Here is a 14,163-nt window from a genome sequence, read left to right on the forward strand (position 1 = left end):
CGGGCTGTTGGCGGCTTGGGGGCGTCCGGTGCCGCCCCTTTGGGGGGGGGTGGTGTCAGGAATCCGCCTGCCACGCCTCCTTCAGAGGCTGCCTTTGCCGCTGCGCGCTCCCAAGCACGCAGCGCAAATCGCACACAGCTGATGCACGTTATCCTCTCATTTCCTGCCACCATATAAACCACTCACTCACCCACATTCCGGGTCCGTTATTGTACGTTCGTGCGTGGTCTGGCAGGATTATGCTGTGTGTGTTCGCGCTTGTGCTTCTCCCGCAACGTGCCTTCTTCGCCCGGACTTCTCGCTCACTCCACGGCCGCGTTCGGCTTCCCCCGCGCGCCTCGGACTACCGACGCTTCCCCGTCGCTTCCCTCCGTGCCGCGCTTCCTCCATAACGCACCGTGGATGTTTATTATCTGAACTGCTCCGTTTCCGGATTATCCCGAACTGCACGGGTGTTTTTGTGTTGGCTCTGCCCTTGTTTAAATAAAGTCTCTGTTTGCCGTTACTCCGGCTTCCGCCTCTGTGCCACGCCTAACACATTGGTAGTTTACTGTGAGATTTATTAATAATTGTTTAAATTGTGTTCCATTTGACAATAGCTTTAGACTTCAGGGACTATGTACAACTCTCTTTTTCTTTGTTCTACCTACTATGCCTTTCTCCCGATTTGAAGAACTTTGCAAATGCAGACTTTTTTACATGCTGTTGGGTTTTGTGGAAATGGATTCTGGCTTTTGTTGCACTCAGCACTTGTTCCTCTGCAGCTCCTCCAAAGTGTGTGTGTGTGTGTGTGTGTGTGTGTGTGTGTGTGTGTGTGTGTGTGTGTGTGTGGCATTTCCAACAGTGCCACATGAGTCATGCTTTTTAAAGAGTGGATGTTGCTCACTCTTCCTCTCTCGGTTTTCAGCTCACCTGATTTCACAGCCCTTGTCTCTGTGTGTTTTATTTCCTCTCTCATGAGCACTTTTTTCCTCCTTCATCACTCAAATCAACCCTGTGCAACAGCTATTATTTTAGCACTGTACCAGGATGGTTGGTAATGAGGACTTGTGACTTTTGTATGTGTACTGTATGTGTGTGTGTGGGCTCATTTTCCGTGCTCCAAGTGTCCTAATTTGATGTCTCATCCTCAGGCTGTGTTTCACCCATATATAAGGGGGACACATGTTCTCACACACACTCACAGACATACACACACACACACACACACACACACAATGTAAGTTTGTCTTACTTTGCTTGTGAGGCCCTTGCAGTGGCATAATTACTAGTGCAGTTAATTAATACTTGCAGGCAAACCTTAGAACCTAAATTAAAAGAAAAAAAATTGGCCCTTTATTTTTTTTTTTTTCAATAAAAAATTGTAGAACGATAATTTGTTGATCGTTCATTTATTTAAGAACGATTTAATATTTTATAATAGACATCGTTTTTTTCTATTCATTAAGTGGAATATATAAATTATTGCTTGTAAAGGTTTATTTTAAAGAAGGATCTTTGATCATTTTTATGAAGGGTGCCAATAATTCTAGAAAGTCACGTTCCTTAATGGCGAGTACTTAATTTAAACTGTTGTTGCAGTTGTAGCTGCTTAAATACTGGCAGTCTTGGTAAATATGATAAAAATGACTAGCTTTAGCCATTAAAGAAGATAAGGGGATAATGCAAATTTTTTTTAATTATTGATTTATTTTTGTTTAAAACTAAACGTTTTCTTGTGTGTATATACATCTGCCTCTTTCAACCCAACTACCTGCATGTCTTCCCTCACCACATCCATAAACCTCCTCCTTGGCTTTTCTCTTTTCCTCCTTCCTGGTGACTTCATCCTCAGCATTCTCCTACCGAGGATGGAGCCACCAGGAAGGAGAAAAAGAGGAATATATATACACAAAGTATATATACGTGTAATATATATACAAAAAGTAACACTTGTATATTATATAGATTCATCACACAGACTGATATATTTCAAGTGTTTATTCCTTTTAATTTTGATGATTAAAATTTAAGAAAAACCCACCAATTCACTATCTCAAATAACTTTATTACTTCATAACACCAATCAAAAACATTTTTTTTGTGAATTGTTGGCCTTCTGGAAATTATGTTCATTAACTGTATATGTACTCAATACTTGGTAGGGGCTCCTTTTGCTTTAATTACTGCCTCAATTCGGCGTGGCTTGAAGGTGATCAGTCTGTGGAACTGCTGAGGTGGTTTGCAAGCTCAGGTTTCTTTTACAGTGGCCTTCAGCTCATTTGCATTTTTTGGACTCTTGTTTCTCATTTTCCTCTTGACAATACACCATAGATTCTCTATGGGGTTCAGGTCTGGTGAGTTTGCTGGCCAGTCAAGCACACCAACACCATGGTCATTTAACCAACATTTGGTGCGTTTGGCAGTGTGGGCAGGTGCCAAATCCGGCTGGAAATTGAAATCAGCATCTCCATAAAGCTGGTCAGCAGAGGGAAGCATGAAGTGCTCTAAAACCCCCTGGTAGACTGCTGTGCTGACCTTGGACTTGATAAAACACAGTGGACCACTACCATGACATGACCCCCCTAAACCACCACTGACTGTGCAAACTTTATTCTGGACCTCAAGCAACTTGGATTCTGTGCCTCTCCTCTCTTCTTTCAGACTCTGAGACCTTGATTTGCAAACTTAATGCTACATTTTCTTTCCTTTCATCTAAAAAGACGCCTTTGGCCTACTGAGCAACAGTCCTTTTTGTCCTTTGCCCAGGTAAGACACCTCTGACGTTGTCTCTGGTGCAGGAGTGGCTTGACACAAGGAACGCGTCAGTTGTAGCCCATGGATACGTCTGTGTGTGGTGGCTCTTGAAGGACTGACTCCAGCTGCAGTCCACTCTTTGTGTATCTCTCCCAAATTCTTGAATGGTCTTCGTTTCACCTTTTTCAACCAAAATATCTTCTTCCATTCAACTTTCCATTAATGTGCTTGGATACAGCACTCTGTGAACAGCAGCTTCTTTAGCGATGTCCTCTTGTGTCTCATCCTCCATGTGCAGGGTGTCAATGATCGTCTTCTAGACAACTGTCAAGTAAGCAGTCTTCCCCATGATTGTGTAGACTGAACCAGACTTGAGACATCATTTAAAGGCTTAGGAAACCTTTGTAGGTGTTTGGATTTAATTAGCTGATTAGAGTGTGACACCACAAATCTCCAATATTTAACTTTTTTATAATATTCAAATTTTCCGAGATAGTGAATTTTGGGTTTTCATTAGCTGTAAGCCATAATCATCAAACTTAAAATAAACAAACACTTAAAATATATCAGCCTGAGAGTGATGAATCTATATAATGTATGAGTTTCACTTTTTTGTATTGAATTACTAAAATAAATAAACCTTTTAATGATATTCTAATTTATTGAGATGCGCATGTATATATTTTAATAATTAAATATATTTTACTTATATTAATTCATAGAGATGTGAAACATATATTTATTTTTTTTAACTGTATTGTTTGAAAATGTTTTCTATCCATAAAAGCAAAGTATTTTTGTGAATATTACTGAACAAATTTCAGAGGCATGCTTACTCGTATTTACCAAGGGTTTGAGGGCACTGTAAAAGAACCCCAATCTATAACTATAACAAATTTAATATTTTTGTTGTTTTACATTTGATTTAGGTTTTTTTTTTTTTTTTTGTTAGCAGTCAATTTCTGTTGTTTTAGGACTGGATCTTTCTAGAAAAAAAATCTACTTTTGACCATACTTCTGCTCCACTTTTCAGTTGTCACTTAGTAATCTTATTCTACTTTCCAACTATCTCAGGTTGGCTGTATGTTTGTGAAGATCTCTCAGCCAAACAAGCGGGCAGAAACGCTGGTGTTCTCCAAGAACGCAGTCATCTCTCTACGGGACGATAAGCTGTGTCTGATGTTTCGAGTCGGCGATCTGAGGTCCTCACACATCGTGGGAGCCAACATGAGAGCAAAACTTATTAAATCTAAACAGACCCAAGAGGGTGAGACTGCAGATACAGTTTCTTTAAATCATTAGACCTACAAAATAGGACCATCAAAGCTTTCAGCATCAGCAAAGTAAGAGAAGGATACAGTGGTGCCATCTAGTGGTGGACAAGTAATGAAATCATGCGGCAAGCGATCAAGAGCTGCAGTGGTGCATTTGCATTTTGAGAAAAAGCACCACTGCTGTGTTTCACATTCAGTGCACTGCAGCACTGTTAGAGGTCCTGGATATAAGAAAAGTCAAAAGTTAACAGCATACAAAAGAAAAAAAAAATAGATTAGAATTGTTGCTAATCTATTAAGAGTGATAACTGAGTTCATCTTTCATATTCATAAATACACGTAAAACATTTGTATGTAAAACAAAAAAGACATATTTAAAAAAGTTTATTTATTCAAGTGTTGGTAATTATTCATAAATACTAATACTTGAATGCTTCACTCCTAAAACATAAAGTTGAAGTGGTAGCTTAGTGGTTAAGGCTCTGGTCGGGAGGTTAATACCCCAGTATTGCAGATCTGCTACTTTTGGGCCCCTAAATATGGCCCTTAACCCTCTGTACTCCAGGGGTGCTGTGTCATGGCTGGCCCATGTCTGACCCCAGCTTCCTATCATCACTTGGATATGTGAAGGAAGAATTTCACTGTGCTGTAATTTATATGTGACAAGTAAAAGACTCCCTTTACAAGGTAATAGATGCAAACATGTAAAAGAGATAAAAAATAAAAAATAAATATGAATGACTTCAAACTAGCTTTTAGGGATGTTTGTGTACTTGCTGTTCCATATGCAGTGTGAGCTCAAATCACACTAACTGTTGACCTAAACAGAACATAGTCATTTTGTTAAGCACAAATTATATTATCATATAAACTATTATTATATTTTTTAAAGCACAAATAATCTGAATTCACACAGTCTAAATGGTTATGGTTTATATAACCCCAATTCCAAAAAGGTTTGGATGTGTAAAATGTACATAAAAAAAGAATTCAATGATTTGCAAATCTTATAAACATATATTTTATTTACAATAGAACATAAAAAACATGTTTAAACTAAGGACATTTATAATTCTGTAATGGAAATCACTGCATGTGCTTAGAAATCCAGCCACAAATCATTGTCTGTGAACACAGTTGGTCATGCCATTCACAAATGCAGTAAAAATGCATGTAAGCATGATTCAGAAGCTGTCCTCTCTGGGCCAAAGCTCATTCAAAATGGACTGAGGCAAAGAATAAAACTGTACTGTGGTCAGTAGGAATCAAAATAATAAATTATTTGTGGAAAATATGGATATAGTCCTCCAGACTAAAGAGGAGAGGGATCATCTGGTTTGTTGTTAGTATTCAGTTCAAAAGCCTGCATGTCTGATTGTATTAGGGTGCGTTAGTGCCTATGGAACATGCAACTTGCACATCTTGAAAGGCACCATCTTTGCTGAAAGGTATATACAGATTTTAGAGCCGCGTATGCTTCCATTCAGATGATGTCTTTATTGTGGAAGGGTTTGCATATTTAGGCAAGGCAATGCTAACATTTATAGTAGAAGTAGTAGAAATGAAACTATTTGGTGCATGAAAAGAAAAATATGACAAACAAGGCCCAGGACTTCTGAGCAGAGAGAGAGAGAGAGAGAGAGAGAGAGAGAGACTCCTGTTAAAAGAAGAGAGTATGATACACAGTGGTAAATATGGTCCATCACAATTATTTTTATAAAATGGTAGATTTTTTCAGTTTAAACATTTGATATGTTTTCTATGTTTCCCTGTAAATAAAATATGGGTTTATGAGATTTGCAAATCATTTCACTCTGTTTTTATTTACATTTAACAGAGCGTCCCCACTTATTTGAATTTCAGGTTGTATTAATATATACATTATATTGACTTTATTATTTGCATTTTGCATATGCAAATAGTTTCTTTATACCTGATGCAGAAGTTCATGGTAGTGCATTCTAATGTATAATGTAAGCAAGAAAACAAACAAACAAACAAAAAATCAGTCTATAATAATTTTTAATAATTAATAATCTATAATAATTGTGGTGCAATTTCTTTTAAGTATTTGGAAGACTGGAGATCCACAGAATTAGTGTTGGCATGGTCAAGAGAAATGTCGAGTTATTTATTTGTTTCATTTTTGTATCATTTGCACAGTTACACAGTCTTCACTGGACATTAAAATGATTGAGCCTCATTAAAATCATTTTAATGTCCAAAGTAGACTGTGTAACTGTGCAAATGATACAAAAATGAAATGACATGCTATTAAATAATGCAGAATAATAAATACAAGTACAGTACAATACAAAGTAAATGTTAAATATTTACAGTATTATCCACATGTTTGGAAGTGGCAGTAATGAAGTATTGCAGTGCTATAATTAATTTTATGTCACAGGAGAAGAACAAATTTTATAATTTTTTGTCCTGTCCATTCTAGGTGAATTTATCCCCCTGGATCAGACAGATATCAGTGTGGGCTTTGAGACAGGGGACGACCGCTTGTTCCTGGTGTCTCCCTTAGTCATTTCTCATGAGATCGACTCACGCTCGCCATTCTGGGAAATGTCACAGTCACAGCTGGAAAAGGAAGACTTTGAAATTGTTGTTATTTTAGAGGGCATGGTGGAAGCTACAGGTGAGACAGATGCACTTATTATATTAAACCCCCTTCAAATTGAACAATTATGCAGTACATATGGACTTTTCTCTTCAATTCAGACCAAAGGTTTTCAGTATGCATACAGTGCATCCAGAAAATATTCACAGCGCTTCACTTTTTCCACATTTTATAGTACAGCTTTATTCAAAAATGTATTAAATGCATTATTTTCCTCAAAGTTTTACAAACAATACCCCATAATGACAATGTGAAAGTAGCTTTTTGTAATCTTTGCAAATTTATTAAAAATAAAAAAACAAACAAAATAAATCACATGTACATAAGTATTCACAGACTTTGCTCAATACTTTGTTGAGGCATCTTTGACACCAATTACAGCCTCAAGGCTTTTTGAGTTTGATGTTACAAGCTTGGCACACCTATTTCGGGGCAGTTTCTCCCATTCTTCTTTGCAGAACCTCTCAAGCTTCATCAGGTTGGATGGGGAGCGTCGGTGCAGAGCCATTTTCAGATCTCTCCAGAGATGTTCAATTGGGTTCAGGTCTGGGCTCTGACTGGGCCACTTAAGGACATCCACAGAGATGTCCTGTAGCCACTCCTTTGTTATCTTGGCTGTGTGCTTAGGGTCGTTGTCCTGTTGGAAGATGAAATGTCACCCAATTCTGAGGATCGCTCTGGATTTTATCAAGAATGTCTCTATACATTGCTGCATTCATCTTTCCCTCAATCCTGACTAGTCTCCAGGTCCTGCCAATAAAAAAAACATCCCCACAGCATGATGATGCCACCACCATGCTTCACTGTAGGGATGGTATTGTCCCTGGGATGAGTGGTGCCTGGATTCATGACATGATGCTTGGCATTCGGGCCAATGAGTTCAATCTTTTTTCCTCATGGTTTAAGAGTCCTTCAGGTACCTTTTACTGAGGAGTGGCTTCCGTCTGGCCATTCTACCATACAGGCCTGATTGGTGAAGTGCTGCAGAAATGGTTGTTCTTCTGGAAGGTTCTCCTCTCTCCACAGAAAAACACTGGAGCTCTTTCAGAGTGACCATCAAGTACTTGGTCTCCTCCCTGATTAAGGCCCTTACTTTCTATACCCTACCCCAGATCTGTGTCACGATACAATCCTGTCTTAGAGGTCTACAGACAATTCCTTGGTCTTTATGGCTTGGTTTGTGCTCTGAAATGCCCTGTTAACTGTGGGACCTTATATAGGTGTGTGCCTTTCCAAATCATGTCCAATCAACTGAATTGATTGGATGCATCTGAGCTCAATTTTGAGTGTCAGGGCAAAGGCTGTGGATACTTACAGTTTGTACATGTGATTTTATTTGAAATAAATTTGCAAATATTTTAAACCAACTTTGCTTATGTTGTTATTATATTTGTAGAATTTAGAGGATAATAATGAATTTAAAATAAGGCTTTAACATAAAATGTGGAAAAAGCGAAGTGCTATGAATACTTTCTGGATGCACTGTAAAATATGAACAGTGAGTTTTATTCTACTCCTGTCTCCTATCTCATCATGACCCACATTGCAAGTAGAATGATGCTTAGTGAAGTGAATTTAGTGAGATGCTTTTGGTAGGAGTTTCTTTCTGGTATTGCCTGTCTGTCTGTCTGTCTGTCTGTCTGTCTGTCTGTCTGTCTGTGTAATATTTCTGTATGTGATTAACAGGTATGACATGCCAAGCACGGAGCTCCTATTTGGGCGAGGAGGTGATGTGGGGTCACAGGTTCAGCCCGATGATGTGCCTGGCTGAAGGATTCTTTGACGTGGACTATGGAGCATTTCATCATACATTTGAGGTGAAAAAAGAGTATATCTACTTTATCTATTACTGTATATCTACTTTATCTACATATTGGGCATATGTTGGCTATGAGTATATGGCGTTTGGTCTGTATTAGTCTGTAGCAACCATCATCGCAAAAATGAAGAGAAGAATTTACTCATGTGCACGGTTTGTTGTATAAAGCTGTATCTGACCTTCGACCCACAGGTAGACACTCCTTCGTGTTCTGCTCGGGAGCTGGCGTTAGCTGCTGCTCGTCTGGAAGCACACCTTTATTGGTCTATTTCCAGCCGGCTGGATGAAGAGAAGTGGGAGGGGCCTAACCTGACAGAGCAGTCAAAAACCCATGCTGATTCCGAAACTGTCAGTGGAAAAGAAGGAGGCGGACCAACGTTCATTGTTGGTGGAGTTACAGATACCCAGGAACAGCCAGTTGTAGGGGAACAGAACGGAAGTGTCACTACAGACCAATCAGAAACTGAGGCCTAAGGCAAATTAAGCAAGAACGCAGGTATTTTTAGGTTAGGTTAGAAACTTATCATTATATTTGATTTGATTGTGACACAATCCATGCCTTCTATTTCTTCTTCTTCTTCTTCTTTTTCTTCTTCTTCAAATCTTAACCAATTAGCCTCAAATGTATAGCATAGAATACCTTTCCCCAACGGGGAAATTTTAGTCACTCGGTTTATTAGTATTCAAAGCAGACATCTAAAACTGTCCTGCTTTAAATTCAGGCACTGAGTTTTCACAGCTGACCTCAGATTTCCTGAGACAAAAAATGACATTCACAAAAATTACACAGGGTATGTTTGCTTTCATGATATATAATCGGTCAGATTTGTTTGTATATTGAAGATACGCTAACTATATTACAGTTGATGGAAATGCCATGTAACTAGTTGCTTCATTATAATCCCTCGGGTTCTCTTCCTCAGCATTTAACGGGATTTATTTTTGTTTATTGGTATTTATATCTGTTATTCACAACACTTTATTAAATGCATGAACTGGAACTAATGGGCATATGAAATGTCCCTTTTGGTTAAAACCATAAATCGTACAGAATCGGTGTCCATTATTTTAAAAGTCACAGTCGGCCTTACAAAAATACCTTGCACAGATTTGAAGTTTTTCTTTAATTTAACAGGAATTTGTTACTTAACTATTCTCTAGACTCTTCTTAAATACTGTACATATGTTCCAGGGATGATGCATCCTAAACATTTCCCAGTAAGTACTAAACTAGGGTCAGAGATTCATGACTTAAAAGAATAGTCTAATCAAAAAATGGTAGCAGAGCTCTATGAAAAAAGCTAGTAGCCATCAATTGGCACGTCGCCACACGCATCATGTTAATTAATGGCTACTGGCTTGCATTTATACTAAGCTATGTCAGCATTTTTGCTCCTACTATTCATTTCATGGCTGCACTTTCGTCTTCAGAGCTGCCAATAAATTTATGATGAATTGCATTGGTGAGTGCAGGCTACTCTGATGGAACATATTCTGCTAATATTCTCGTCCAGTCTATTCCTGGAAGCTGCCCAGAACCAAAGCATGTCTAATGCACAGTTTAATTATTCCTGTAATGTCCTATGGGAGGGAAACCTGGTGGTGCCTTTTCTGATGTTTCTGGACCTTAAATGAAATTAGACCTCTGTGCAATACTATTATATAGCCATAAAATATACCATTCATGATATATATCAGCATTAAGACAGTCACAGTACAAAGGGTTGGGGGTATGGCGAGAAAATCTGTCATATTCATTTAGATAAATATGTTCTATTGCTCAGTAACATATAGTATAGATGCAAGGAAATTGATGGGTAGACCACCTACATTCTGATGATATCTAAATGGTATCATTCTGGTATCTATCTAGATTGAGAGAAGACCTATTACCTGAGATGAATGTCATATTTAGGCTGGCTGTTTTAAAGTTTATCCTCTGTCATATTCTGGTTTGAGCACATGTAGTAAGGGGTTTATACTGAAATCAGGTAATTGTTATTCAGAATTGTCTACGTGCTTAAATAGTACTCAGCAGCAATGACATTTGGCAAACAAAGCATAGTTTGTCAAAGACCAGGAGCTTGAAGATGACATAATCTTAACTGGGAAGTAAAGTAGTAAGTGAAATAGCAAATTAACAGCACAAAAAAGTATACCTGACAATCAGCCTTAATATACTCACTATATATTAGGCTAGTGTTCGATGTTTTAAACTTTGCCTTCATGTGTTTTGTCATATTTGACTACAGTGAACTTTAATTTGTCTGTTTCTATAATGCTACAATATGTTACAATTATTATTTTCTCTGCTTAAAGGGGGATTGTTTAAAAGGGGAGTCTTGTAGGTCTAATGGGAAAATCTGGCAACGTCAGAGATACACAGGCCACTTCAGTAATCAGAATTCACTGCCCAGAAACGTAAACGTAAACACTTATGCTAAGTTTCTTTGCATAAATATCCAGATTATTACAAGTTCTCAATGCAAAATTTGGACCAGTTATAAACAGTGACATATTGGTGGATCTCTGCTATTTTTTATACCATATAAGGTAAGGTGTTAATATGGGCACATCATCTTCCGGCTTCAGAATATGTCGTCACAATGTACAATTCCTTGATTTCTAACTTGTCAGGAAATATCAAACTGCCAGATTATCAAGCACCAGGAAAAATCTTTCTCTGGGAATAAAACTGTGCTGGATTAAATCATGCTTTAAAATTCCGTAAAATACTTATCAAACACTTGTATTAAAGTCCAGTCTTAAAGGACAACACTTTGGTACTGGGTCTATTTCAAGAGCTAGGGTTTCAGAAAAAATATGTAGTAGCATTAGACCTGACAAAGTAACAGTTGTCTGGAAAAATGGAAAGATCCTCATGGATGTTGGTAGAAAATAGACAGAGTCAAGAGGCAAGAGTCATAGGACATTAGACACAAATTAAATCTAACTGTATGTTACACATATCATAGCGATCCTGTATGATATTACTTGGTCATTTGTTATATTTGTAAAACACTTTGCTGCTTGTAGCCATTTTACAGTGCATTATGGGCATATGCACTGTTTCTTGAGGCACTGTGACCATTTCGTTTAGACAGCAGACTGTCTTACTGTATACATGTATACATATTATATTTATCTATATATACAGATTTAGTTGAATGAAAAATGAAAATTAATACCAATCAAGAAGTCTTGTTGTTGTACATGTTATAGCAATCTGGACCTTTGGTAATGTAGTGAGAACACTAACTAGACAGGGCCACTGTTAAGTGGTCTTCCTGCTACAATGCACTGATTTAAGTTAATTAAAAACTAAAAAGAGGAGACTTGGAGCATGGAAACACTAGGTGTTTTTGAGCAAAATTTATTTGGGTTTTAGGTGCTCTGAAAAAGAGTGATTTAGAGAAAGTTGAATAAGTAGAGTAGGAGCATTTAAAACCGAGCGCATTCATTCTTCTAACGCAAGATTAATAAGCTGCTTTGTACGTTTTCTTTGGTATGAGATGTCCTTGACACTACTTTGGTAATTCTTGATTGTGCTTTTAAAAAGCACTGTTTGTTAATTAGTTTGTTATTGTCTACAAGGCAATTGAAATAGAAAATCCTTTCTCCATGACACTTCTCCAGTCCTTACTGTTAAAATTATGTATGTTTGGCAAACATGCAGCATTATGACGATAATCTATATTCAAAAATGTTGAGGACCAGAAAGTCAACAGAAAAACAGTTCAGAAGTCACGGATGCAATGGGATTAATGCACGATAAAATTTTACAGTGCTACAAAGACACAGCAGGCTACAGTACATAGACAAATGAGTCAAAGAGTGACACAGAACAGGTGACCACTATCAGGTAACAACCTGTTGATAGTTGTGGCATTTTTTTCCTCATAATGCCAAAACAAACTGAAATTACTCTCTCTTTTGATCGTATAGATAAAAGCAATACATCAGTCGAATCTGTAAAGGGTCTACTTTTATTTGTATACACTCATAATAACACCAAAATTCTGTGCTTTAAAAAAATAAGGAAAACAGACAGGGCGCTCTCTGCTCTCTCTGTCTCTGTCATCTCTCTTCACAGACACATAAATCCAAAATAAAACAAACTAAATCTCAGTGAATACTTGCCTCACAGACATAAAAAATATGAGTAGAAAGCTCAAAATGTGGTGTAATCCGTAAGTTAGAAGAGGTACAGTTTCTTTGGTATCACCTCATTAACCATCCGTGTGGAAACCTAGCAAAGGTTCCGTTTGGTGTCTTAATTTACATATCAGCTTAATGATTTATGTACTTTAAAAACACCATAATAACTTAAGAATAATTTGTCTTTATGCTCTATGTTGAGTTTGGTTTTACTGACAAAAAACATAAACATAAACATAACACTTGCATAAAGCATTCATATTTGTCCATGCCCATGTTGATTATAGTATTAAAAACATGAAAAGTATTAATTTCAGGTACATTTAGAACAGATAAATTTGTTAAATCATAACAATCATGCGATTAATCACGATTAAATTTGTTTATCTATTGACAGCCCTAATATTAATATAATGTGAGATAGAGTTAACAACGTGACACTAAAACAGATAGTAGTAATGCCTACAAGTCAGAGCCCAAACTTATTTATTTTAACTTAAATAAAAAAGTATAGTCAGTACTTCAACTTTTACAAGAGTCTTTAAAACTATCTGTACTTCTACTTAAGTGAAGGCTGTGTGTACATTTGCCACCTCTGCAGTCTGTGGCAGTGTTTCATTTATTCAGTATCACATCAGCAAAGTGTTATATTGCTTTTTTCTATAAGCAAGAAATTAATAATGAGTAACTGACATTTTCAGACATGATATTCCAAATATTGTTTATGTTTGCTCCGCTAGCAAATATAGATCTTAACAAAGCCACACTCATTTAATAGCATGTTGGCTAGCTGGCTAGCTAGGTCTGATTGATTTGTACATTCCCGTTAAAGGTGCTTCAGGTGGAAATAGAGTTCATCTAACTAACGTTCTTGTTATATTCCTTAAATAATAATGTCTGATAATGTCACAACTCTACAATTTCAAAATATCAAGTGGGATTTAAGGTGGCAAACACAGACAAGCACCCTGGCGAGGTTTATTAAATGTAAACACCAATTGAACCCCTCTCGACCAATCAGATTAGTGGACCGGAACTAAATGTTATATATGATTAAAAGTCACCTCGAAGTATGAAAGGTTGGCTAGAGATTGATAGTGTAGACTGAATAATCAGCTCTGTAAAACAGTGCTCAATTTATTAAAACAGAACCAATTAAACAGTTATATTGAGCCCCTTAGATAATATTTGATCCCTTTCATGACAAATTAAGTCTGAGTAGCTGAAGGGTCACTTTGTAACTACATAATAAATGAACGTTATATCAAAAAGCCAGTGGTATTCTTACATTTTAGAAAATTCTCTTCACTCAGTGAGAAATGTTTGGTTGTCTAAAAGCAACATTTTGGGGAACATGTTTAAAATCTCTTGAGATTTTTATGTTCGATGAACTGTAGAAGCTGCAATACAGGCCTTTTTAATACAGTCTTTCTATATGGCTTTTTGTGTCATGAGCCAATTGGAATTAGGAGATTTTGCCAACTGCTATATAGAGACTCTGTGTATTAAAATAAGAAAAACCTGTAATTCTTTTTTTCTCTTTCTTT

At 37.1% G+C, this 14,163-nt stretch overlaps 1 protein-coding gene across 3 annotated transcripts in view; it reads left to right on the forward strand.

Annotated features, from left to right (window-relative positions):
• kcnj9 (potassium inwardly rectifying channel subfamily J member 9) overlaps positions 1-12,915 on the forward strand; it is a 32,682-nt gene extending 19,767 nt beyond the window's left edge. For all 3 annotated transcript variants that reach the window (XM_046876433.1, XM_046876436.1, XM_046876435.1), the window contains exons 5-8: positions 3,811-4,003; positions 6,460-6,657; positions 8,326-8,456; positions 8,651-12,915. In XM_046876433.1, the coding sequence (XP_046732389.1) occupies positions 3,811-4,003; positions 6,460-6,657; positions 8,326-8,456; positions 8,651-8,932 (804 nt within the window). In that variant the 3' untranslated portion in view covers positions 8,933-12,915. The remainder of the gene's footprint in view (positions 1-3,810; positions 4,004-6,459; positions 6,658-8,325; positions 8,457-8,650) is intronic.
• The last annotated feature ends 1,248 nt before the right edge of the window (positions 12,916-14,163 follow it).

Source organism: Silurus meridionalis, chromosome 20 (genome assembly GCF_014805685.1).
Source record: "Silurus meridionalis isolate SWU-2019-XX chromosome 20, ASM1480568v1, whole genome shotgun sequence".
NCBI lineage: Eukaryota > Metazoa > Chordata > Actinopteri > Siluriformes > Siluridae > Silurus > Silurus meridionalis.